The following is a 27077-nucleotide window of genomic DNA, read 5'->3' as shown; positions in this document are numbered from 1 at the left end:
CTGAGAAAGCCATAATTCAAAAAGAGTCATGTATCACAATGTTCATTGCAGCACTATTTACAGTAGCCAGGACATGGAAGCAACCTAAATGTCCATCAACAGAGGAATGGATAAAGAAGATGTGACCCATATATACAATGGAATATTACTCAGCCATAAAAAGGAATGAAATTGATTTATCTGTAGTGAAGTGGATGGACCTAGAGTCTGTCATACAGAGTGAAGTAAGTCAGAAAGAGAAAAACAAATACTGTACGCTAATGCATATATATGGAATTTTAAAAAGCGGTACTGATGAACTTAGTGGCAGGGCAGGAACAAAGGCGCAGATGCAGAGAATGGACTTGAGGGCACGGGGGTTTAGGGGAGGCTAGGACATAGTGAGAGAGCAGCATTGACATATATACACTACCAAATGTAAAATAAATAGCTAGTGGGAAGCTGCTGCATCATGCAGGGCAATCAGCTTGGTGCTTTGTGATGACCTAGAGGGGTGGGATAGGGAGGATGGGAGGGAAGCTTAAGAGGGAGGGCATATGGGGATATATGTATACATATGGTTGATTCACTTTGTTGTACAGCAGAAACTAACACAACATTGTAAAGCAATTATACTCCGGTAAAGATGTGAAAAAAAAAAAAGAGAGGGTGACTCATGTCCATAGGTGGGGAAGAGAATCCCAGGGTAAAGAAAAGCAAGTGCAAAAGGCCCTGAGGTGAGAATATGCTTGGTTTCTTTCGGGAACAGCAGATTCAGTGTGGCAGGAGTGGAATGTGGGAGACTGAGTTAGTAGGAGAAGAGGTTGGAGAGACAGCCAGAGACCAGCTTCCGCAGAGCTTTTTGCTGTGCCTGGAGAGTAAGAAATTCCCATTCCGTCATCCAAGCAACAAATACTTAACTGGGAGCTTCCACGACCAGCATAAGGTGTTAGGCTCTATAATAGGGCAGGAATTATGTTTCTCTAGGCTTGTAGACCTCTAGTTAGGCTGTGTGAGACCAGTATAAATATATTAATTATGTCAGTATGATGCTCATTGACTTTGCTACATTTTTGTGGAGTCTATATGCTAGATAGTGTCTAACCATGTCTATTTTTGTGTGTCTCTAATAGACAAAATGGGACTGATATGTATGTGTTTATTCATGTATGGGTGTATACATGTGTGGCATTCATATATACCCCCTTTTAGTAATACAATTATATATAGAAAGATGAGACTTGAAACTGAAAGATGAGACTTTGAATGTGCTCTCCTGGTTGTTCAGTTGTGTGTCAACAATCAGAAGGAAATGAAAATACATTCTTTTTTTTTCTTCTTCAAATAAAGGATATAAGAGATGAGAGTTTGAGAAGTACAGCTTTGATTTTTTTTTTTAAGACTTACTGGGAAAATGTTTGGAAAATTCTTGGAGACCTGTATAAGCAAAATTCTAATGGAATAATACTTTTCTTTATTTTGAATAAACATTAGTTTTGACAGATCAGTTTTGCTGGTGGAGATCATCGCTATTAACCTTGTTTGTGACTTGATCTTGCTTTACTAAATAAACTCAGCGAAACATTGAAAAGATTTAACATCTTTTTTTGTCCTTTGTAAGAACATTGCTGCTAATGGCACATTTTAGAGGACCCCTTCCCTCTCATCAGAAATGTCTCTTGGGAGAGAAAGACAAATACCATATGATATCACTTATATGTGGAATCTAAAATATGATACAAATGAACTTATTGACAAAATGGAAACACTCACGACATAGAATACAAACTTATGGTTACCAAAGGGGAAAGGGGGTGGGGGAGGGATAAATTAGGAGTTTAGGATTAGCAGATACAAACAATTGATACTATATATAAAGTAGATAAACAAGTTCCTACTGTATATCAGAGGGAACTATATTCAATGTCCTGTAATAAAACATAATGGAAAGGAGTATGAAAAAGAGAATATGTATATGTATAACTGAATTACTTTGCTGTATACGAGAAACGAACACAACATTGTAAATCAACTATACTTCAATAAAAATTTGAAAAATAAAATAAATATCTCTTGGATGAAGCAAACCCAGTAAATAACCTCAAGCCTTATCTCTGAGACACGTACCGTGTTGCTGGCTGACAGGTAAGGGAGGAGGTACTGAGTGAAACCTGAGCTTCATATATGTCTGTACCCAGCCTGGGGATCTGAGAGCCCTAGAGAGCAGCACAGGACCGTGGTGTGGACTCTGGAGCTGGACTCTCCAAGTTAAATCTCACCCTCCACTTGCTAACCATGTGACTTGGGGCAAGTCATTAAACTTCTCTGTGCTTCAGTACACTGAGTTTATAAAACGGAGATAATAATCATTCCTACTTTACACTGAAGTGAGGTTTAAATGAGTTAATATTTGTAAAGTGCTTAGAAAGATTCTGCACACATTCTGAGCAATATTATCAGTATATAGAGACTGGGATCACTTATCTTTACATACTCTACTGACCCTTTATTTTCAATCTTTCTCTTTTCAAGGCAATTTTAAAGACTTAATGGAAGTATAATAACACAGAAATGTGTACATATCCTTAGTATATATATAGTATGTGAATTTATACAAATTGAATCAGCCAAGGAATCAGTACCCAGATCAAGAAATAGCATATTAGCATAGTACCCTTCTCCCCGGCCCTCATTCCCATTCTTCACCCACCCAAAGGTAACCACTTTGCCACTATCTGGACTTGTGACAGTATAGATTAATTTTGTCAAGGTTGTGTTTGTATTATTTTTTTAAAACCTGGTTTTACCTGAATATATATTACGTATATGTGAAGCAGCTGTACATTTTAATTTTTTTTAATCTTAATTTTGTTCTAGGTATATTGGATCCTCTCATGTTAGTGTTTCTTGGTTACTCTTTGGCCACACGTGAATATTTTTCAGAAGATCTACTGAAGGCAATTTTTAACATCAGATTCTTAGCCAAATTAGATTCTCAACTTGAACGTATGTATATATATATATATATATATATATATATATATATATTTTATTGTTTAGGAGTATTTTATTCACGTGGGTGATAAATATATGATTTTTCTTTATAATTAGGTGTTAAACTATACATATACATTTTATGAATTTTTTTTCTGTATGTAAATTTCATAAGCGAAAAAAGTTAAAAATGTGATAAGATACATAAAAACACTTTCAAAGAAAAACTACTATATACTTGTTAAACATTATTATTAAAAAACAATAAACTTTTTGCTTTACAACAAGCAAGCGTAATATATTTTTTAATTTAGGGCTTCCCTGGTGGCGCAGTGGTTGAGAGTCTGCCTGCCGATGCAGGGGACATGGGTTCGTGCCCTGGTCCGGGAAGATCCCACATGCCGCGGAGCGGCTGGGCCCGTGAGCCATGGCCACTGAGCCTGCGCGTCAGGAGCCTGTGCTTTGCAATGGGAGAGGCCACAACAGTGAGAGGCCCGCATACTGCAAAAACAAAAAACAAAAAATATATATTTTTTAATTTAATAAATTATCACTTGTATTTTGTATCCAAGTTTCAGCTCTACCTACATACTAAGGCATTTAAATGTTAATACTGGGTTTTTTTCTGTTTATAAAAGTATTTCCTGATTATTGTAGAAAATTTAGAATATAGAACAGTATAAAATAGAAAATAAAAGATTATTCATAATCTTACCACCAAGTGAAACTACAACTTTTAATGTTTTGGAGTATTTCTTTTCTGTCTCCTGCCCTTATATGTATGTTTATATACCTATATATATTTTAAAACAAAATTTGAATTATACATATGTTCACTTTTGTCTGTTGCTTTTGTCATTGAACTATATTTTGAACAATTTTCCATGCCATTAAATATTTTTTGATGTCATGATTTTTTAGTCTATAGAATCTGCCATTATAAGGAAGTAATAAAATTTGTTAGCATGTAGGTTGTTTCCAATTCATTACTATAAATAATGATTATTATACATGAGTCATTGCCCTCATCTTTGTTTCCTTAGGATAGATTGCTAAATGTGGAATATTAGGTCAATGAATATTCTTTAGTAGTATTTTTTTAAATGTAGGTTTTTTTGTTTTTATTTAATTTATTTATTTTTGGCTGCTTTGGTTCTTCGTTGCTGTGCATGGTTTTCTCTAGTTGCCATGAGCAGGGTTACTGTTCGTTGCGGTGTGCGGGCTTCTCATTGCAGTGGTTTCTCTTGTTGCGGAGCACGGGCTCTAGGCGCGTGGGCTTCAGTAGTTGTGGCACTGGGCTCAGTAGTTGTGGTTTGCAGGCTCTAGAGTGCAGGCTCAGTTGTTGTGGCGCATGGATTTAGTTGCTCTGCAGCATGTGGGATCTTCCCGGACCAGGGCTCGAACCCATGTCCCCTTCATTGGCAGGTGGATTCTTAACCACTGTGCCACCAGAGGAGCCCCTAAAATGTAGTTTTAATATTCATAATTAGTGAGAAACATAGGTGTTGGTCCTAATCATCCCACTGAATGTAATAATTTAAAAATATAAAGCATGTGTATGCAAATGAAATGATTTTGTAATATGAGAATAAAAGTTACAACCATTATGGGGATAAATGAATGTGAAAAATGAATCGTCTTTGCTAAGTTCAAGCTATCAAAGTCTATTAATGTATTTTTTTAATTTCAGTTTTATGTTCATCTCTAAATATGAAGGTCCAATTTCGTCTTATGGAATTAAATAGAGCAGTCTGCTTGGAATGTCCTGAATATCAGATTCCATGGTTTCATGACCGCTTCTGTCAACAGCAGTATAAAAAAGGTTTGAGTTTTGTTTGGGTCAGAAAGTAAAGCTTAATTCTAAAGTACATTATTAGGTAGTGTACTGTTTTTATTGTTAAACCTAACCATGACACCAGAGTTCCCAAGAGTGCCATAACTTGTTTAATGGAACCATTTTGTAGAGAAATTTGTGTTGTAAGAATTTCTTAATATTTAGAACACTAAACCTCTTTTGGGAGAGAGCCAAAGAACTTGTGCTGAATTTAGTGTTATTGCAGGTGGTATTACAATACATGGAAGCTCTTGTTGGAAATATTAATCTATTTTTCAGTTTGTAGATATGGGATGATTTTCATTCAAAAGCTGATTATTTTAAGTGAACTAATTATTTTTATTTTCCTGAAGATTTTGGCAGTATGAATGGAGCACAACAGCAGATTTATAAAATGTTAGCAGAGGTACTAGGAGGAATCAATTTTGTAAAAGCCTCTGTTCTTACACCTTATTACTACAAAATAGGTAAGTCTTTGGTTGGTTATTAGCTACTTTCAGAAAGCCAAACTAAACAGAATCATCTCATCAACTGGAATTTTAAAACTTTTTAAAAATTTTTTTCGTTATCTTGGAAATTTTCAGGAAATTTCCTGGTGATCCAGTGGTTAGGACTCTGCACTTCCACTGAAGGGGGTATGGCTTCAGTCCCTGGTTGGGGAACTAGGGTTATTATATCCCAAGCCCATTGTATTGCCAACTCATATTTGTACCTCATGTTGTCAAGAGGCTTATTTTTATGTGAAAATATATATAGATCATTAAAAATAAGATTTAATTGGTAATATTTGTATATAAGGATATGGGATAATTAAGACAATACAGTAGTATGATTAAGAACTAAGGATTGGAAGAAAACACTCATTTATATGATACATAATACATGCTTATAGAAAAACCAGAAAGGACAGATACCAAAAAGGAAAATCACCCATGATACAAACACTCTTTACTTTTGGTGTCTATGTTTCTCCTTCTGAATTTTTTTTTCATTTTTAATGACATTTGTTGTTTTCTTTCTAATTTTACAAGCAATACATGTTCATGTGTACAAGTAATATGTACTTTTAAAAGTTCTGACTTTTTAAAAAAACAAATGGCTTATTTTATAGTGTTTATAACTTTGTTTATATGTTGTGAATATTTTTCTATGCCAACAAATATAATTATACATTATTTTTAGTGACTGCATAATATTTCATTGAATGACTATGCTATGATTTATTAAATTTTTTTGCTGGTACGTGTATCTTTCAAACAATGCTGTAATTTCATATAACAATAATAGTAATTGATACACTTACATATTATTATGTTACATATTAATTATGTGTTAGATATTATGTGTTTTATATATAATAAACTTACTATGTCCCTATAAGTTTTACAAATTATTCTGTTTTATAGATAAGGAAACTGAGGCCCAGAGACATTGTTGTTTGCCCAAGGTTATGTAGCTGGCAGATGGCAAAGCCAGGATGACCTAGGCATTCTAGCTCCAGAATTCATTTTCTTTATGAGAAAAGTATATTTCATTTTCGATAATTAACTTGAAGATGCTTCAGTGCCCCAGTTTCCCTTATATATAAAGAATAGGTAATTAAACCTACTCTTTCTTCCTTTTCATTCATTGTTTCTTTTTTCAGTTTTCTTGGTTTAAATACATTTTTATGATTGTTTTTATTATGGAAAAATTTCATACATATTCAAGAATAGAATAGTATAATGAACCCTCATCCAGCATTAAAAATTATTAATACTCACTAACCAGAGACCCACCTGATCTTTTTCAAGCAAATCACAGATAATATGTCATTTTAGAATGTATATCTAAAAGGATATATAACCACAGTGCCATCATTTTCACCTCTACAACTATTCATAATAATTTTTTAATATTATATAGCTTGTCAACATTCAAGTGTCTCAATTATTTTTATATGTTTTATTTTACTGTTTGTTGGACTTTTCCAGTTGAAACCCTGTGGTATCATTCAACATGCTTCTGCATCCCCTATTTTTCCTGTAAACCAGTAGTTAGATAGAGGCTTGATTAGATTCAGGTTAGTTTGGGAGTGGCAGTGGTCATTTTTTTGGCCAGCTTTTTCATAGGTGGTATGTGCTTCTTACTCCATCTTATCAGAAGACATACAATTCTGGTTGTCCCCTTTTTATTATATTAAGATTCATTAGTGTGTTTATATGTTGTCAGCTTATCCGTTAGGAAGCTTTCCCATCAGCTTTTCACCTACTGATTTTAGCAGCCATTAAAATTATTGTCTAAATGCATTATTCATCAAGGGTGGAAAAGTAGTGATTTTCTACATCTGTCATTCTGCATTTATTAGTTGGAATTTGTCTAAAAAGAACTTTCCTATGTCAACTGTTTAGTTACCCTATGTACAGTTCATACAGGAAAGATAGGATACATGCTTCAATCTTTGTCTTTACTAATTTTCAGGTGAGTTGGTTTAGCTTCCTCCAATTGTGACCAAGAGATTTAAGGGGATTAAAATAAAACTGTAATGTGATTTGGCTTAGTGCAGTGCTAAATATAGCCCCCATGCTAAATAATAGTTTAGTAATACTTGCTGGTTGATTTTTATTCATTGATTTTCAAAGAGAGGTGATCTTGGACTAGATCATATATATAAAATAAGTTGGATAGGGACTTCCCTGGCGGTCCATTGGTTAAGACTCCGAGCTTCCACTGCAGGGGGCACGGGTTCAATCCCTGGTCGGGGAACTAAGATCCTGCATGCTGTGTGGTGTGGCCAAAATAAATAAATAAATAAATGAAATAAGTTGGATAATTAGGGAGGTACCTCATTCTTCATGTTTGTGAGTGTATGTGTGTCTTTATATACACATATAAATATTTAAAATATATCTTAAAATTTTACCTATAAGAATTTACCTAACTCATATTGTTGGTTCCTGTACTTTCTTACAGATTTTGAGTGTATCTTGGATAAAAGGAAAAAACCTATTCCGTATGGAAACCATAATACAACTTTGGGAAAACTACCAAAAGTACACTCGGAATTAAATACTCAAATAGCTGGATCAAGACTGCCACCAGGAGCTGAAAAGTACCTTTCTTAGTTTCAGATTTTGTTATCTAAATGTTAAATTTGGCACGATTTAATGAACTCAGCTATCAAGTATTATTTATAGTAGAATCTGCTCCTCATGTATCTCATGCATGCTACCCACATACCTTTGCTTTTCTTGTGCTTTCTGCTTTAATCTCCATCCTTCATTGTCCAAAGCCTAGCAATATCTAAAGCACTAACCTTCAAATTGTCCTCAGTGGAAATAAATAGTATCTTCTTCTTTGGACCTCCCATGCCTCTCTACTTTTCGGATAGCACATAGCTGCTTCCTACACTGCATTACAGTTACTTACTATGTATCATATGTTCTTTGTTAGACTATAAAGTGTGTCCTTTTATTTTTGTATCCCTCACAGTGCCTTACTTATGGTAGGTGCATAATAAATATGTATTGGACAAAGAAACAAATAGATGAAAGCATGCAGATACTTACTATAATTTGGTTTAATTCTAATGAATCGGATTACTTGTCATTAATTACTAATTTAAGTAGAAAAATAACTTAGTATACTCATTTATTCATTTGGCGGTTTTTAGTTTATAAAGATGCACCCTTGTTCCTGAAAGGCTTATAATTATTCAGTTTCTCAATTTCAGAAGTAAATATTTATTTTCATCTTATGTAGGATTGCTTTGGAATTTTTGGATTCGAGAGCATTTTGTAGAAACATCCCTCATTTAAAAGGAAAATCTGCTATGAAAAAACGACACTTGGAAATTTTGGGCTATCATGTAATTCAGGTATGAAATACTTATGTAATTCAGCCTTTAAAAAACCCAGAGACACTGGCTTTACATGTGTCCCCTTTTAAGGTGAAAGTTGTAGAATTACCTTTTTTTTAATATTAAAAAAAAGCTATATTAAAATCTGTCTGAAATAGAACACCCTGTTTTTTTTTAAGAATAGTAAATAAAAATAATTTTTAAAATTGTCTCTAGAAGATCTCTTGATTTTTATATTCATCTTACAATAAAGAGAGGCACTATGGAGATGGATGGAGTTATAAGAGAAAAAGGCTAGTGTACAAATATAAGAAAGGCACATGGGAAAAATGTCCATTGTTGGTATTGTAGGAACAGGAGGATGAAAGGAGCTGTGAAGCAGAAAAGGGTCTTCCAGGTGTTGTCAAGAAGAAGGCAACCTTCCAAATAGGGTTCAAAGGCTATGCTTATGTAAACTAATGTCTTAGGGTTCCTATAGCTCTTCTCAGTATTCTTAGAGGTCTTCCCTGATGTTTTTTGTTGCTGCTTTTGAGCTTTCATTCAGACTACATTACTTATTTTACAGATCCCTCATTTTGAATGGAACTCTATGGCACTGTCAACAAAGAATGCTCGAATGGACTACCTGAGAGAACGGATATTTGGAGAAGGCAAATCATCATCATAGTTTTTACTGAAAATTAGTTATGGTGTGTCATATTTGGACTTATTTTAATTAAGTGGCTTGATTCAATTAAAAAATAATGTAGAATTGATTTCTAGGTCAATTAATACCTATTAAAATAAACAGATTTTACAATGGACTACTTTCTCTACTATCTAGTTGAGAAATTGTTTAAAATTCTTAATAGACGTAGCTTTTAAGAAACTTAAGTAGTTTACAGTTCATTCTTTGAGTGCATACTATGTGGCAGGAACTATATTATTTATTTTATTATTTTTTAATTTTTTTAAATTTAAATGAGACCCATTTATTATACTCCTTAAATAGCATTTCCAAAGTTTTCTTACAGCATATAATCTTTTATATAATGCACAGGATTCTTGTTATATCTTGAAGCATGAGGAAAGGTTTTTGCTATTTTAAACATTTTTAGAAAATGCAGATGTACATATTTCATTCTCCAATTTCATTGGTAATAGAAAACAAGTGTAAAGTTACCTCAACAATGCAAATGAAAGGATTAGTAAACTCAGATTTAGGAAGCTTCTTTACAGTTGATTGAGACAGATTAACAAAAGGAATAATCTGTTCAATTTAAGATTTAATTTCTTAGAAAATGGTTTTAAGTTCTGATCATTACATTGAAGATTCAGTAACTTTGAGGTTTTGATTCCTATTGCTAATCTCTTGGACAATAACATAGTGAATAATTTCTACATGAATCTCTGTATAGCCTTTTTAAAAACAATAAATTAAAGCCCTATTATCCAAACAGACCACCTCCCTATCTATTATGGTCTTTCACCTTCTTGTTTATAGCTTAGACAGTTTGAAGAGATTTAACCGTGTTGCTAGGCAACTAGCTCCTGAAGCATAACGTATTTCTTTCAACATTCCAGCCCATTCTTTTTTATCATCTTCATACCTGATGGAGAAAAAGAAAGCAATCAGTAAGTTGTTTTTAAGTAGATAGTTCTATAGCTTTCCCTGTGTTGAATATACAAATGTTGTTCTCTGAGAAAACCCTACTGGCTCTTACCCAGAGGAGGATGCACCTGACTTGTAGACTAACAAACACTTAAATTCCTCCAAAAGTACGCATTCTCTGAGCATATGCCCATATTACTGGCATGGTATTTAATCTGGATGCTTAGGCAGTTAAGCCTTCTGTGGGAATCAGAGACCGTCCAGAGATGACGGGTAACAGACAGGCAATTAATCTTTCACCTCTGGACTGCTAAAGATGGCTGGTCCCCATGAGTCAAGGTCAGCAAAGAGTAAGAACTGGGAAGAGCAGGGACTGTTAGTCCCTTGATTATGATTCCAGCCGTTCCCATACACTAGTGCTCAGCATGGTACATGACACTAGCGGTCACTGTAAGAAGCCATTCTCTTTCCCCTTTATCGTCCTGTGTGAGTACTACTCTTTGCACTTGACATTAGCTAAGATCTGGTCGTCCCCTCTGAATATTCAGGGTTATAAAGATACAGGCAACTTGGGTTCCTTTGAGACCTGTGTGCTTTTCCTCTGCCTGATGCCTGGAATGCCATCTCTGCATGAGAAACTCCAAAACACTGTCTTCTTTCTGAAGCCTTTCTCACCTTCCTCAAGCAGTTTGTTGTTTTCTCTTCATTTCTCACAGTGCCCTTTGTATGGTATCCATTATGACAATTATCCTTCTATTTTAATTTTTTCCCCTATATTTATGTCCTCAACAAGCTCAAAAGTACATATATCTTATTCACATTGCTATCTTCCCTCCTCCAGAAGCTATCAATACTTGGCACATAGGAAATACTCCCAAATCATTCTACAAGGAGTGAGTGAGACTTAAAATAATTTTAAAATTAGCTGATGCCTGTCTGACTTAATTTCATCAATGGTCCAAATTTAACAGCTGTACAGCTGTACTGTGCACTGTGTGATTTTTATGTGGGGAAAAGTAGACAAAAAATATTCTACCACTAATCAGAAAAGAACCTTGATTATCTATATAAAATTTGGAGCAACAAATTAAAAGATAAAGAACAGTTTTAAATGATCTAATGAAAAAGTGACCACATTTAAGCAATAGGAGGTTGAGGTTAAATGAGGCCTAAAAGCATTTGCTTCCTGGCAGTTATATTTTTTACTTTCAGCTTTGTCCTACATAATGGAATGATTTCAAGAAAAAATATGAGAATGGAAATTATTTTTTACATATCATAGTAAGAGGGTCTATAGATGTAGAATGTAGTACACTTATTTTCATCTCTGCATGTGTGAATAGAGATTCACTAGGAAGCTGAGGGCAAGTGGGTAGCCACTTCTCTGTAGGTCAGTGGCTTTCAACTTACCGCATATCAAAGTCACCTGGAGGGCTTGTTAGAACACAGTTTGCTGGCCCCTACCCCCGGAGGTTCAGTAGGTCTGCGGGGTGAGGACTAAAGATTTGCACATCTACCAAGTACTCAGCTGGTGCTGATGCTGCCTTGGGACCCACTGCAGATCATTGGTTCTCAAACTTGACTCGCAAATTGGAACTACCTGGAGACGTTAAAAATGTTGATGCCTGGGTCCCACCCCTAGAGATTGACTTTATTGGTATGGACTATGGCCTGGGCGTGAGGATTTTTTAAAGTTCCCAAAGTGATTCTAATATGCAGCAAGGTTTGAGAATTATTGCCCCAGATTTTATTACCTAAATGGGAAATACCAATACCTAAATTTAAAATTTTACAGCCAAGCAGATAATGATGAATGCCCCCTCCTCTTGCCTTTCCCAAATCCAGTGGTTCCCAAGTTTGTCTGCACATTAGAATCACCTGGGGACCTTTTGGAAGTTCCAAAGCCCAGACCAAATCCCAGGTCAATTAAGTCACAGTCAACAGAGGGGAACAGAGTCAGCATCAGTGCTTTTCGAAGTTCCCGTGTGATTCCAACGAGCAAGCAGTTTTGAGAAGCACTGCCGTAATCGCAGAAATAAACCATCATCAGAATCTCTCCTGCTAAAATTACCAGGAGATGCTGTACTTCCCTTTGCTGCCTGCAGTATTCTGTTGAAGCAACTTGGCTTTTGATCACCATTAGGGTCCAGAGTGGCTCATGTGGGGTTCAGCTGATAGCACCATTCCTTAACATCAGTGTTTCTCAAGGCTTGCTGCATATTAGAATCACCTGGAAGGTTTTAAGAACTAGTGATGCCCAGGCCCTGCCGAGAAACTGATTTAATTGGTCTGCATGAAGGCCCAGGCACTGGTATATTTTAAAAGCAGCCAGGGGACTTCCCTGGTGGTCCAGTGGTTAAGACACCACGCTCCCAATGCAGGGAGCGTGGATTCAATCCCTGGTCAGGGAACTAAGATTCACATGCCACACAGTGCAGCCAAAAAAAACAAAAACAAAAACAAAACGGTAAAAGCAGCTAGGGTTAACAATCACTGCCTATTCACTCTTGATACCTATCCCCATTTTCCAAAAACCCTAACCTTCCCAGCCCTCCATTATTTCATATTTTTTTCTGCTGCTTTCCAGTCTATCCCCATCTCATCCTCTTGCTAGGTCTAACCTCTTTCCCTGGAAATTTCCAGTTTCTTTATCTTCTTCCCTCTTTCTTGGAGGGAGAAAGGTAATAGTTAACTTCCTTTATTTTTTAAATAAATTTATTTATTTTATTTATTTATTTTTGGCGGCATTGGGTCTTTGTTGCTGTGTGCGGGCTTTCTCTAGTCATGGCGAGCAGGGGCTACTCTTCGCTGCGGTGCGCGGGCTTCTCATTGCGGTGGCTTCTCTTGTTGCGGAGCACAGGCTCTAGGTGCATGGGCTTCAGTAGTTGTGGCTTGCGGGCTCTAGAGCACAGGCTCAGTAGTTGTGGCACATGGGCTTAGTTGCCCCATGGCATGTGGGATCTTCCCGGACCAGGGATTAAACCCGTGTCCCCTGCATTGGCAGGCAGATTCTTATCCACTGCACCACTAGGGAAGTCCCAGTTAACTTCCTTTTATAGCCACTTTTTCTTGCCCCCTACACAGTTAGTTACTGTTACAACACCATAAGGAAATGATGTCTGATGCACAAAATAATTGTTTGGTTAAGCTGCCAGCCTTTCAGCCTTCTAGTTTACCAGCTGGGAATAAGGCATGTACTAGTTCAGGTATAGAACAAATGTTACCTACTTTTCACTCTCAGGCTCAGTGTTATGCCTTCACTGATCACTCTTCCAAAGCTGTACTTATAAACTTAAATGTGCAAGCAAATCACCCACTAATCTTGTTAAAATTAAGATTCTGATTGAGTAGGTCTGGGTTGGGGCTTGGGATTCTGCACTTCTAAGAAGCTCTCAGGAGATGCCAACTCAGCTGGTCCACAGACCATACTTCGAGTACCAAGGTTCTGGACAATCTGGTGACAGGCCAGGTAAGGGCATCCAGACTTGGGAGTGGGGCTGGCCTTTAAACTGACAGGTAAAGTGTAAGTCTGGCAGTTTCTGGATGAGTATACAGCATGAACTCATGCTCACCTCAGGCAACTGAGATCTACCTCCTGTAAACTTAGATCAGCAAGCATGGTGCCTGGGCTGAAGACAGCACATGTGGTGACCTGATAGTGACCAGACGTCTGCACACTGTATGCCCTGCCCCAGCTATTTTACTATGTGACTTTCTTCCATGACACAAGTTACACTTCTGCTCCCAAGACTTCTGGATACACTGGTCCTCTACGTGACATTCACTGCATTAGAAACCATGGTAAACTACACACACACACACACACACACACACATCTCTTTTTAAATACATTCATTTTAAGCTTAACTGTAAAATAGTTCAGTTGGGTAACAACTGCAAGTGTTATACTTGGGAGACCTACCCAGCACCTATCTTGGAGGTCAAGTGGATTGCTACTTTTCACTTTTCTAAAAAGCTTTTATAACTGAATCCTCAGAAAATTGGAAAAATATTTAAATTAGATTCAAAATAGAGTTAATGAATCATGGAAAACTCAAGAGGTTTAGTGTTTATTCCAGACTCTGTTTTCTTAGGAAGTAAAGTACTCTCTGGGAGAAAGGTAAGTGGTTTGGAAGCCTTTGCTCTACTGGATGCCTAGAGCGTTCATTACACTTTTAAGGCTGGAAGGGAGCTTAAAGGATCAGTTGTCCAACTCTCAATCACTGATTAAGAAATAGGCCCCGATAAGTTCTTTCCCAAGCTCACAGCTAACTAGAAGCAGTACCTGATTAAGTAAGTGGCAATGTGTAAAAGTTCAACAGGTTCAAAGAGTGTTTAGTTTACTATCAAGAAGTAGCATAGGGCTTCCCTGGTGGCGCAGTGGCTGAGAGTTTGCCTGCCAATGCAGGGGACATGGGTTCGAGCCCTGGTCTGGGAGGATCCCACATGCTGCGGAGCAACTAGGCCCGTGAGCCACAACTACTGAACCTGCGCGTCTGGAGCTTATGCTCCACAACAAGAGAGGCCGCAACAGTGAGAGGCCCACGCACCGCGATGAAGAGTGGCCCCCGCTCGCCGCAACTAGAGAAAGCCCACGCACGGAAACAAGGACCCAACACAGCCAAAAATAAATAAATACATAAAATTTTGAAAAAAAAAAAAAAGAAGTAGCATACAGGGCTTTCCTGGTGGTGCAGTGGTTGAGAGTCCACCTGCTGATGCAGGGGACATGGGTTCGTGCCCCGGTCCGGGAAGATCCCACATGCCACGGAGCGGCTGGGCCCGTGAGCCATGGCCGCTGAGCCTGCGCATTTTGGGAAAGTCTAGCTTCCTATTCAAAATTGTTTATCTTAATTTGATTTAATATTTGGTTCAGAAAATTGGAGTGAAGAAAACTTACTTCCATATGTCATTGACTTCAGTGGGTGCAAATTCTTTAGACTCCAGCTGAATCATGGCAAAACCACCAATGGCATACAGGGATCCAGCCAGGCTGACCAAACTGATGGAACTTCTTTCTTGGGGAAATTCAGTCATTACTTCCCACCTAGGAATTATTGAAGATACAGTTAATGTAAAACTTTAAAAAATGCCAAATGTATTTACCGAACAATTATAGGAAATTATAATTAAAAACTTCAAGTAGCATAAACATCAAAAATTAGAAGATTAAATTTGCTACTGGAAAATATCTAAATATTCCTTTATTTGAAAGATGTAACCAAATTAGATTTTAAAGCCCTCAATATGTCAATCCAAGAATACTTCACCTTCATTAGTTAGCACCTTCAGCAGTGGTTATCAAACTGTATGCCATAAATAGTGGAGCTTTGAGGGACTTCCCTGGCGGTCCAGTGGTTAAGACTCTGTGCTTCCCCTGCAGGGGGCACGGGTTCGATCCCTGGTTGGAAAACTAAGATCCCACATGCTGTGCAGTGTGGCCAAAAAAAAAAAAAAAAAAAAAGTGGAGTTTTGGGGGGAAGTTCTAGGGCTCCTAGGCCCTACTGTGTTGGATTTCATTTGAATGCTAATACAAATTTTTAAAAACTCTGATCTCCATAGCATCTCAAGAAATCTCCAAACCCTTTTTAATAAAGCATGTGATAAGAATAGTTTACAAACTAGGGTTGGAAATTTTCTTTTTAATAGTTTATACTTCGTCCTTTTTTTTTTTTTTTTTTTTTGCGGTACGCGGGCCTCTCACTGTTGTGGCTTCTCCCGTTGCGGAGCACAGGCTCCGGACGCACAGGCTCAGCGGCCATGGCTCACGGGCCCAGCCGCTCTGTGGCATGTGGGATCTTCCCAGACCAGGGCACGAACCCGTGTCCCCTGCATCAGCAGGCAGACTCTCAACCACTGCGCCACCAGGGAAGCCCTATACTTTGTCCTTTTAAGTAAAGGATTTAAGGGAACTTTTAATGTTAATAGCTATATGAAATAGGACCACTAAAGATAAAATCAATCAGATTAATTGGAAGTATCAAGAGTCTAGAATGAGTTAGTCATTTTGGTAGCTTTCTTCCATTACTCTGGCATAAAGGTGGACCTCATAGTTTTTCTCTAAACATATTATCTGTTTCTCTAATTATAAAAATATATGTACATTGTACAAAATCTGGAGAAACAGAAAGGTATAGAAGAAAACATATCACCCATGATCATGTCCTTCAGACATAATCATAAGCAATATTTTGCTATAATTTTGTCATTTTAAAAAATGCATATAAATTTAAACATCCAACTATGCATATGAACAAAACTAAGAACATAGAGTATTTGCAGTTTTGTGTGCTGCTTCTTTAACTTCTTATAAGATGGGTTTTTACCCATATTATATAGTCTTCAAAAAACATGGTTTTTAACGATCATAAAAATCTAATTCCATAAAACTTCCTTGTAATTTTCAGATGAACTAAAGTCTGTTTTGTAATCAGGCATACATGGTTCCTTAAAAAAGTAATAATAGTGCTGTAATTTTTTCTTCATTGCTAAACGAGGAGCATAAAAACTATATACTCATCTAGATGTGTGAGCTCAAAAACTTGAAAAGGACTAATTCTATGTAAAGAATATCTGTCAAATATCTTTTACATTAACTTTAAGCCAATACAAGCTTAAAAGTGAAAAAAAAAGAAAATTATAAAGAACACAAAAGAATCAAACATCTGAAGCATTACAAATATCACAAACTAAGTGGAGGTCTTTTTGTCCTTAAAGAAACTACATATTTCAAATCAAATAACCTTATAGAGAGATGTATATCCATTTATGTGTATATAATTATTCAGAAGTATTACCTTTGCATGACTAAATTCACAAAGTTAATAACAAGTAAGGATAGATTGATCACTCCAACATTTACTTGAGGGTCATGTATTCCAAATTACAAACACACATAATGCGTCAAAATGTTAGGCATTTCACACCCATAACACCAAAAGAAACACAGATGAAGATACTTCCTCTTCAGTCCTTGCCTCCCTACCCTCTTCTCCCCATGTCCTAATTGTAAAGCTTAATTTTTATCCAAAATTAGAAATTAAAACATATAGTGATTCATATGCTGTAGTAAGAGATGACAGCTTACTTATTGGTGGTGAGGTCAAAAGCTTCAACTGAAGCTGAAAGACCATCTTCAGTGACGCCTCCAGCAATCACAATTTTGCCTTTATGGACTGCCACTCCAAACATGGAACGAGGGGTTTTCATTGGAGCCAGATCTTTCCAGTCTCCTCTTTTGGGGTTGTAGGTAAACACCCTGTTTGTACACTTTCTGTAAACATAAAACACAACAAAATGGTCCTTTTAGAAGCTTTCTGTTTTAAAGAAGCAACTTCACTAATCACTTACCTTTGCTTCTTGTTTGAAATATGTAGTATAGTGAGGATCAGGAAAATTCTTAATCTGAACATATGTCACCAAGCAAAGGACAATTCCAAATATGAAGACTAAAGCTATTTTAAATCTTAATTATTCTACAGGAAGGTAGGATCCTTTACTTTTTTTTTTTTTTTTTGCGGTACGCGGGTCTCTCACTATTGTGGCCTCTCCCGTTGCGGAGCACAAGCTCTGGACGCGCAGGCCCAGCGGCCATGGCTCACGGGCCCAGCCGCTCCGCGGCATGTGGGATCTTCCCAGACCGGGGCATGAGCCCGTGTCCCCTGCATTGGCAGGCAGACTCTCAACCACTGCGCCACCAGGGAAACCCAGGATCCTTTACTTTTGGCAATTGCCTAGAGGCCCAGGCAGAGTAGATTTTAATCTTATCTGCTACTAAATTCAATACACAATAGAGATAACAAAAATTCATGAACTCTTTATTGTGCCTCAGTAACAAAAATGTTTATTCATTTCATTATCTGAATATCCTAAGAATGAATCAATTAACTTAAGAAATAACTAGGTGTGAATGTACCTATTTTAAATGTAACTGCAATATGATGGCTCATTTTATTTTAGTCTACCACTAATATACCAATGCATTTTAAGAAATCTGGGACTAAAGATTAGACAACTATTCATCTGAGCTGATGAGTAATGAAAACAATTTTATATGCTAAATGGTACCAGAAAAACCTGGACTTACCTGAATTATCCTTCTTAGTATGTTGTTGTGATTCCATAATTTACTGATGGGAGTTCGAATTCCAAATAAGAATTCATTAACTGGATATATTTGGTAAAGCCAAAAAGCAACCAAACAAAACCTCAACTTTTTGTGAGGACAATTTTTTTCTTTAGTTTTATAAAAGACCAGATATCTGGAGTAGAAGCATTTCCTCTAATATATGACTATGAGTATTATCTTAAAACTCCTCCATAAGAACACAATCCAAAATCATGTTCTTCAAATGCAGTGGTGATAACTAGTATAATTCAGTGCTTATTTTAGGTAATGACTCTTTTCAAAGTTCTTGACTTTGGCATTTGTCAAGCAATGTTCTGGGTTTTTTTTGTTTGTTTGTTTTTTTAAAAGGGAACTTTATTTATTTATTTATGGCTGCATTGGGTCTTCGTTGCTGCACAGGCTTTCTTTAGTTGCAGCGAGCAGGAGTTACTCTTCATTGCAGTGCACGGGCTTCTCACTGTGGTGGCTTCTCTTGTTTCAGAGCATGGGCTCCAGGCACGCGGGCTTCAGTAGCTGTGGCACGTGGGCTCAGTAGTTGTGGCGCATGGGCCTAGTTGCTCTGAAGCATGTGGGATCTTCCTGGACTAGGGCTCGAACCCATGTCCCCTGCATCGGCAGGTGGACTCTTAACCACTGCGCCACCAGGGAAGCCCGCAATGTTGTTTTGGTTAATCATATTCTCAAGATTAATGTATTCTTACTGACAAGACCTGCATGCTTCTTACTGACACATCAATTTCCTAGTTACTAATACTACTTGAAGGAAACAATTTAAATCATTTGGCGGAGTCACTATGTTTCCAGTCATAACACTGCTTAATACAGATTTTCCATTCTATTACTCAGGAAAAATGTTCCAAACAAGATTTTGCTCTGTGTTTATAATATGGCCTTCCTTTAAATGTTTATTTGATGGGAATATCAAAATTTCAGAATATATTATCTTTGAATATGGACAGACTGTATAAAAACCCTTTGCTTTAAAAATCATATTTTCTGTAATATATGTCATTTTAATTGAGTAATAGCCATTAACTATTAACTGCACAATATACAGTTCTTTAATTCTAGCACATTTCCATATTTTATTCTCCTTTCCTGCTTTGCCCTTAAATTCTTAATTCTGACTCCCTTTCCAGGATTGGGCATCTCTTGAACAAACTGGGTAAATGATACAAGCCAAATTAGGCAGAGTTTTCAGGGGCAGGAAATTTGTTCTCACTATTGAAGCTAAAAATCTTCATTTTACCAGACAGGCTACTGGCTTAACTGACTGACTTCTGGAGCGCTCTAAACTCACTTCTCCCTTGGGGGTATAAGATCTCTTTCCTAATGACCTATCCCTTGAGAAGTACCTAGAAAGCAAGTTATAGGAAACTTCATCCTCTTTTTCTCATAAGAGACTGGGTGCTACTGGGTATATCAGGTATATCTATTCTGTTTGATCTGTGCCTGTTTGTGACCAGTTGTTCAATATTTTGAATATCACCTGTCCAGGAGTAAATAAGTGAAACATTGCTGAGGAAAGAACTGCCCCCTTTTCAGTCCCCATTCACCAGTTTCAAACTCAACTATCTAAATTCTCTCTGATGAATGTAAAGTACAAATCCATGATTTTTAAGCACTATTGTTTTAATAGTTATATTTAAAATATTATATTAAAGAGATACACTTAATTTTTATCACTTATGGCTAAATGAATGAAAAGCCCACTGGTTTTAATGTAGTAAAATATAATTATAAATTAGCCAAATAAAAGGCTTGATTATGTTCTTAAATGCTGCTTTTCCACTGTAAGAATGCTTATGTTGGAGATATTATGTTTGTTCTTAGCAATATGCTGGGCATACACAAATTGACTTTAGCAACTTTAAAATTGTATACAGTTTTCCTTCATCAATCATTTTAAATATCCTCCAATAACTTTTCAAACTTTTATTTTGAAATTTTACTTTCAAAATGTTATGGGTGAGAACCAAGTCCTATTTCAGCATGTAGATTCAAGTGAAAACAGGAAGGAACCCTTGTAATAAAAAAATCACTTGGATATGAACCATAAGGAGATGTCAGGGTACTTACTTGTCATCTGTCTTTCCTCCGAGACAATATATCATCCCCTTATGTGAAATCACACTATGGCCATAGACTTTGATAGGAAGTTTTTTAACTTCATTCCATTTGGCTGCCCTAAAATCAGAAGATAGAATTTATATGCTTTCAGTGAATTTCAGGTTCTAAAATTATGACTTTGATATAGGCACTCATATACCTGAATGCTTAGGAAACGAGAACGTCATGCCAACTTACACAGGCTCATAGCACAATACTGAATCCAGCGAAGCCTCTGTTTGAAGATCTTTGCCTGCAACTACATAGATTTTGTCATCTACTTCTCCCAGACCGAAGAGACACCTGGCTGAAGGCAGAGGTGGAAGTCCAACCCACTCAGATGCTACATTATCAAGCTGAAAGAAAGAATATACGAGGAATTGTGGAGCTTGTTACAGGTGTACCAAAAAATATGCTATACTTTGTTGTTTAGAATTCACTGAGATAGTCAAAGTTCTCACAAGTAAAACTACAACCCAAAAAGGATCATATTTTACCTTTGAATTACCGAGAAAAATGAGAAAAGCTACTTGGCCTACCAAAATAGCTAAAAGTACTCAAACCTGCAGAACTTGAAGGAAGAGAAAATAAAATAGTCACCGGCGATTAGTTAAGAACTGTGAGATTTCTTGTCAAATTTTCTTCCCATGTTGCCTTGTTCAGGTTTGAACAAGGAATCATAATACTTTTAGGACACTGGGGAAAAAGAGGGTCACAGTACATGAGTGAACCCCGCATGCTATATTTAACATGCTCCCAAGCTGGCGCCCGGGACAGCTGGACCTGTCGCTCAGTTCACAGACAGCAGGGGCACTAGGCATTATCTTTTTTCTTTCCTTCAACATTTTTAGGTTCTCCACGCTTCACTTTATTACTTCAGATATAGGCAGGTGTTATAGCCTATAACTTCCTAGCCTTTTTCGGGGAGTCATTTAAAATACGCTTCTCTCTCTCTCTCGTTTATATTAGGAAGTAACTTTGCTTGTTCTTGCTACTGCCTATTCTGCAAGCCTAAGACCGCGCTCCAAGAGCCCACGCTCTGGGATACGTGATTCTGATATGGCTGGCATCAGCTTTAGCACTTACTATTGGTAATTTTAAGATTTTCCACTTTGCATTTTAGGACACCAAAACACAAGAAAACTGCTTTCTAAGGGTGCGCATTCACAGATTTGTTGTCCTCTCTAGTGCTACTTCTATGCAGTGGAAGAAAAAGGAATAAAACCCAGAATAATTGGATACCAAGGATAGATGCAGATATTAAAGTCTGTGGTATAGGGAGGGGTCCCTATGGAAGCCTATCTCTATCTGGTCTAGTAACCTTGGTTAAAGCAAAGTACTAATTAAAACTAGCTGAGATGAGCGGTTTGATCCCCACACATACGCTGTTAGTTTGCAGTCACAAATTTCAACATGCAGATTGTGATCACTAATGTTTTTATTTTTTGAAAAAAAATTATTTATCAAGAAAGTGGTATGTAGTATAGTAGCAGTAATAATGAGCATTTATGGAGTTTTTACTCTGTGATAGGCTTCATGCTAAATGCTTGACACAGGTAATCTCATCTAGTCTTCCAGGATAGGGACTTTTATTTTCTCCATTTTACATATGAGGAAACTGAGGTACAGAAAGGTTAAATAATTTGCACAAACTCACAGACCTTTTAAGTGATACTTGATGCAAGCTATACAAATCCATACTTTGTCTTTTTAAATGGGAACAGCAGCCATCATAATCCCAAACCGGAGGGTTTACTGCCCACACTACACAATACTGTCTACATTCCCATACTACCCCGGATAGGGCACTTCCTACAGCAGATGAGACAGTGTCTATTTTACAGATGAGCTGTCAAGCTATTTAATCTCTCTGGCTTCAGTTTTCTCACCCTTAAAATTAGAGTTTGGACCTAGATTACTTTAAGATGTGGTGTTCAAAGATTTGATGAAACTATTAAGTCTATGGAAAAAACCGGCTCTTACCTAGGTAAAAAAATTCTCATAATCTAATTCTAGTATACAATCAAAGGTCATATGAATCCTAACTTAATACATTTTAAACAGAGGTGACCAAGCAGAAAATACAAAGCCTGAGATTCTCATACATATATTTTCTTGTGAGTCATAACCCTCTTTTACAGTCAGGTGTTTTTATCCTGGCATCTTGTCCCACTATTTGTGTCTTTTAGAAGGAGCAAGTCATGGTAAATGACAGGGAGTCGACCCTTTCAACTTTATATAACCTTTTGTAGCTAAAGGGAACAACATCAAGCAGGTTTCAGAAATGAGAGGCTGTGTCAATAAAAGCAAGGGCAGTAACAGGATGGAAGAGAATAAAGATAAGGCTATTAAGTATTCTTTGGGTCTATGATTTCCAGGTATCTGTCTGTCTGTTTTTTGATGTCATTTTTACTTCCTAGATAAAATTATTGCCTTTTCAATTGAATTTACCCTTCCTGAAATTTGTCTGAATTTAAAATTAGGGCTTAGGAAATTTTGTGGCCCACATTCAAATACTTATGATTACAGCTTCTATTTTATTTTTATATTTCATAGTTAACATTCTTTAATGGAACTTGGAAAATTAAGAACCGTGATTAACATGTATTATTACATTTTTCAAGATTAGAAAAAGCTGGTTAAAGAGTGTGCTTTAGGGCTTCCCTGGTGGCGCAGTGATTGAGAGTCCGCCTGCCGATTCAGTGGACACGGGTTCGTGCCCCGGTTGGGGAAGATCCCACATGCCGCGGAGCCGCTGGGCCCGTGAGCCATGGCTGCTGAGCCTGCGCGTCTGGAGCCTGTGCTCCGCAACGGGAGAGGCCGCAACAGTGAGAGGCCCGCGTACGGCAAAAAAAAAAAAAAAAAAAAAAAGAGTGTGCTTTATGAGTGTGCTTTATAAATGCACCGTATGTCACACACTTTGAAAGCACTCAGTGACAGTGGTATGACATTCTACACATGCTTATCTTTGGCCTTTCCAACTCAAGTGCCCATAAACCCCAGGCCATAAGTAGCCATGACCTAAACAAACTCTTTTGAACTATCTGTAAGCTACAAAGTACTGGTACTGACATTATTAAAGATGAAGGTTAAGCCACTGATTCCTTCATAAACTGGTAAATATAATATGTTGATAATATGCAATGAACTCCTTTCAAACAAACTACAAAGAGTGTTAGTTTAGGAGGATGTGTTTTCTTGGAAACTTCTATGGTTTCATAATACAGATTAAGTTGCCAATGTGTCTAAGTACAACTCTGATCCAAATAAATTTGATAATTTATCATAAATAAATATTTCTAAATACAATTAATCCAAATTAGTGACACTTGTGTAGACAGTGTTTCCTAGAAGGTAATCCAAAGCATGTAAAATATGTATACAAGTTCTTTTCATTGTCAACAAAACTATATTTTGGGCAGTAACCATAAATAAGAGATGAAATGCTACCTCCAGGAACTTCAAATCAGTTCAAGGAAACTTGGAAGAAGGTAGAAAATCTGATCAATTATAACATTTTGTAATGTGTAAAGTACTTTGATTTTGGGAAATACAGTAACCTGTTTTTCAGAAAGAGGACACAAGATTAAATTTCGTTTTTACTAAAATACTGGACTTTAAAGAATTACAGTCACAATCAACTATAAACATGACATTTTGGGTAAAAGTGCATAAAGAAAATCGTGAGCCATCACTTATACATTAATTAGAACCTCATTCTTTACCAAAACGTTTATTAAATATTAATAGAACCTCATTCTTTACCAAAATGTTTATTAAATATTAACAAGCAGTTAACTGATTCAAATATTTGTCAGCCCTCCAAGTAATGAAAATTCAAGGGACTGGAATAGCACATCAAGCAGAGTAAAATACAAGCAGCCTGAATTCACAAGTCAGCTAACTAGATGGTGAATAACAGCCTTTCCTTTATGTCTCTACATATATGAAAACATCCTTTCTTACCTGGAAGAAGTACGACTGTAGAGGTTGATCTTTATTTTCTTCATCCACATAGAGGCCTCCTACCACGTACACCTGATTTTGCTGGGTAACAATGCTGGAATGATTTCTGGGGATCTGCTCAGCCAATGCAGTAAGGTAGCATTCATTTTCCGTGGGATCATAAGCCACTGCAGCTGTGTCATTAACCAAGAGGATGAGGTCTTTGACAAACATTCCATGCCTGGGAATATCGTTCAGGTAACCAGGAAGTAAATCTTCATCACCAACATCACCATTCACCTCACTAGCCCCAGCCTTCTCTGTGTTTTTGCTAGGTTCTGGGAGTTTGCCTGCAAAGGCATCTTTGAGAACTTTGATTTTTTTCTGGAGTTCTGGGTTACTTTTAATTATATCATCTTTCTCAACATGATCTTTAAAATATTTCTCTGTCATAAGGCGAAAACGGATACAATCAAACACTTCGTTAAGGTTTTTAACCCTGTTTTCTTTGTCTGTTCGCACCCATTTCATCACTGCCTCAAATACCGCTTCTTCCTTTTCTACATTTAGGCTGTCATTGGAAATGACTGAGATCAGCTCCTGTGGAGACAGTTGCATGAAGTCCTCTTCCTTACAAATCTGTACAAAGCGATCAGACACAAATTCACGGGCAGAGATGGCAAGTCTCGGGCAGTCAAGAAGAAGCCCTAATCTTAGGATAGCTAGACAGTTACCAGGAGCAAGTCTTTTCTGAAGATAAGAAACACAGACAGTGAACACAGAGGGGATCTGAAAGCGGCTGGCCAATGCAAAAATATCTTGCACATTTCCGTCGTTGAGATCAATACTGGCAGAGTACAGGTACTTAATGATTAAATCCAGTACAGCAGGATCCACATTATCTAGTACTACCTCCTTTTTTTTTGCCTCATCAATTTCAGATAAAAAATACTCACGGAAGTAAGGACTACAAGCTGACAAAATCAATCTGTGGCAAGGAAGACTTTTGTCACCTGCTTTTAGTGTGCAATCGATGAATTTTTTCTCATCCAGGAGATCTTTTAGACCATCCTGAAGAAGGGTGGATTGGTAAAGCCGCAGTTCCTCTGCAAGTTCCCGCTGGGAATCCATTTTGTGAGTAACCTGGGTAAGGAAGGGGACACTAAGGCCTTAGCTCCTCACAGCACACAGGTCTAGCAGTAAAAAGGCAGATCAGTGTGCTTTGCCCGGCTTGAAGCCTTTGCAATTTAATCCCACCAGCTAAATATAGATACCAACTCTAACAAGGGAATTTAGGAGAGCTAGTTTGGAAAGAAGAGTTCTTGCAGCTGTTACAGATTGAAAGGAACAACTGGAACTTTTAATCACTAAGGAAACAGCTAAGAAACAAGAGATTTAAATGAAGTGGAAAACTTTAAAATACATAAAGCATTAGAAGATATGCTAATAAAGGCTACCGCAAGAAAATGTTTATTAAACTAACAGAAAACTGAATCATAAAAATGAGTCAGTCCGCTAAAAATGGTCTAGTGGCAAGCTACTCGGCTATCTGAATTAATGATGCAAAGTTCAAGAATATGAGCTGAGTTCATTTGGATACTCATAAGCAAGATCCCCTTTCCAATAACTGCTACAAATTTTTATTTTCTACTCAAAACAGTGGGATATATAATCTTCTTTTAGAAGTAGGAAACAAAGACTTCTACTTAGGTACTATAATTATAGATTTTTTTTGGAAAAAAAAACCTTTAAAATAATAATATCCCCCCATCATGATTGAAAATAAATGCAGAGAAACTGCTATTTTCTAAGACATTCCAAATTATCGGTATTTTTAAGTGGAAAAACTATAATTAGTATTGAATTAAATTATGAAATTATTTAATTTGTTCACACCCTGCCTTGCTCTACAAAGGATTTGATGTGGCAAACATTAAGACAAGAAAAAAAAAAAGGTTAAAAGTCGGCCCTAGGGAAAGAAAAAATCTACACACATACAGTATGATCACTAAAGGTATTCTGTGGTTTTGTGTTGATCTTTCATTAAATAAAAATTAAAAAAATAGAACAGATGTATTGTAACCCCATGAGAACAATGTAATCAATAGAACATAGCAAAATCAGGACGAAGTGCTACATCCCTGGTATAATTTGAAAAACAGGCTTTATACACACACACAAAAAGTATATGACTAGAATCATAATTTAAGTTGTTGATTATAATAGAACACACCATATTAATTATGGGATGCAGAAAGCGTGACTTGAAAATAATTGATCCTCTGTTTACATACAAATAGCATCATATACTTCTTCACGAAATATTTTATTACAAAATTATATTCTCACATTTTAAAAAATTCAGTGGGGCTGTAAAAATACTGTAATTTCAAAGGTTGGTATTCTTAAACATGCTCAAAAGAACATAAGCTCCATAAAGACAGGGATTTTGGGGAGGTTTGTTTTGCTCAATGCTATAGCCACAGGGCCTCACTGGTGCCCCATAAATACTTGTTGAGTGAATCAATGAATGCCCCCAGATCAGGGAATTATGTATTTTTAAACTTCAAGGTCTCCATCCATCAGTAAAAGTTTTTTCCCTTATTTTACATCACGGTGAAGTCAATGGTACTGTCAGCTGCTAAAACAACAGCTGAGA

General features: G+C 36.8%; 2 protein-coding genes across 4 annotated transcripts in view; one reads left to right on the top strand and one right to left on the bottom strand.

Annotated features, from left to right (window-relative positions):
- Positions 1–9434, top strand: part of FASTKD1 (FAST kinase domains 1) — a 31661-nt gene extending 22227 nt beyond the window's left edge. For 2 of the 3 annotated variants that reach the window (XM_060106219.1, XM_060106221.1), the window contains 6 exons: positions 2857–2985; positions 4664–4795; positions 5161–5274; positions 7760–7898; positions 8549–8663; positions 9211–9434. In XM_060106219.1, the coding sequence (XP_059962202.1) occupies positions 2857–2985; positions 4664–4795; positions 5161–5274; positions 7760–7898; positions 8549–8663; positions 9211–9312 (731 nt within the window). In that variant the 3' untranslated portion in view covers positions 9313–9434. The remainder of the gene's footprint in view (positions 1–2856; positions 2986–4663; positions 4796–5160; positions 5275–7759; positions 7899–8548; positions 8664–9210) is intronic. The other variant, XM_060106220.1, reaches the window with a different exon arrangement.
- Positions 9435–10030: 596 nt separating this feature from the next.
- On the bottom strand, positions 10031–25549 carry KLHL41 (kelch like family member 41). Its single transcript, XM_060106930.1, has 6 exons — positions 24440–25549; positions 20672–20829; positions 20444–20551; positions 17324–17509; positions 15137–15283; positions 10031–10234 (listed from the first exon to the last, which is right to left on the bottom strand). The coding sequence occupies exons 1-6, from the start codon at positions 25547–25549 to the stop codon at positions 10123–10125; spliced, it is 1821 nt and encodes a 606-aa protein (XP_059962913.1). The 3' UTR covers positions 10031–10122.
- Between the last annotated feature and the right edge of the window lie 1528 nt (positions 25550–27077).

The sequence above is a fragment of the Mesoplodon densirostris genome, chromosome 8 (genome assembly GCF_025265405.1).
Source record: "Mesoplodon densirostris isolate mMesDen1 chromosome 8, mMesDen1 primary haplotype, whole genome shotgun sequence".
NCBI classification, from domain to species: domain Eukaryota; kingdom Metazoa; phylum Chordata; class Mammalia; order Artiodactyla; family Ziphiidae; genus Mesoplodon; species Mesoplodon densirostris.
This window is presented reverse-complemented; position numbering and strand designations above follow the sequence as displayed.

Excerpts from the sequence above, each read along its gene's own strand:
- KLHL41 (XM_060106930.1), bottom strand. The coding sequence starts at position 25,549 with ATGGATTCCCAGCGGGAACTTGCAGAGGAACTGCGGCTTTACCAATCC. Across the intron at positions 20,552-20,671 it reads GTATTGTGCTATGAGCCTGT|GGCAGCCAAATGGAATGAAG; the intron begins GTAAGTTGGCAT and ends TTCTGATTTTAG. Across the intron at positions 17,510-20,443 it reads GGAGGAAAGACAGATGACAA|AAAGTGTACAAACAGGGTGT; the intron begins GTAAGTACCCTG and ends TTATGTTTACAG.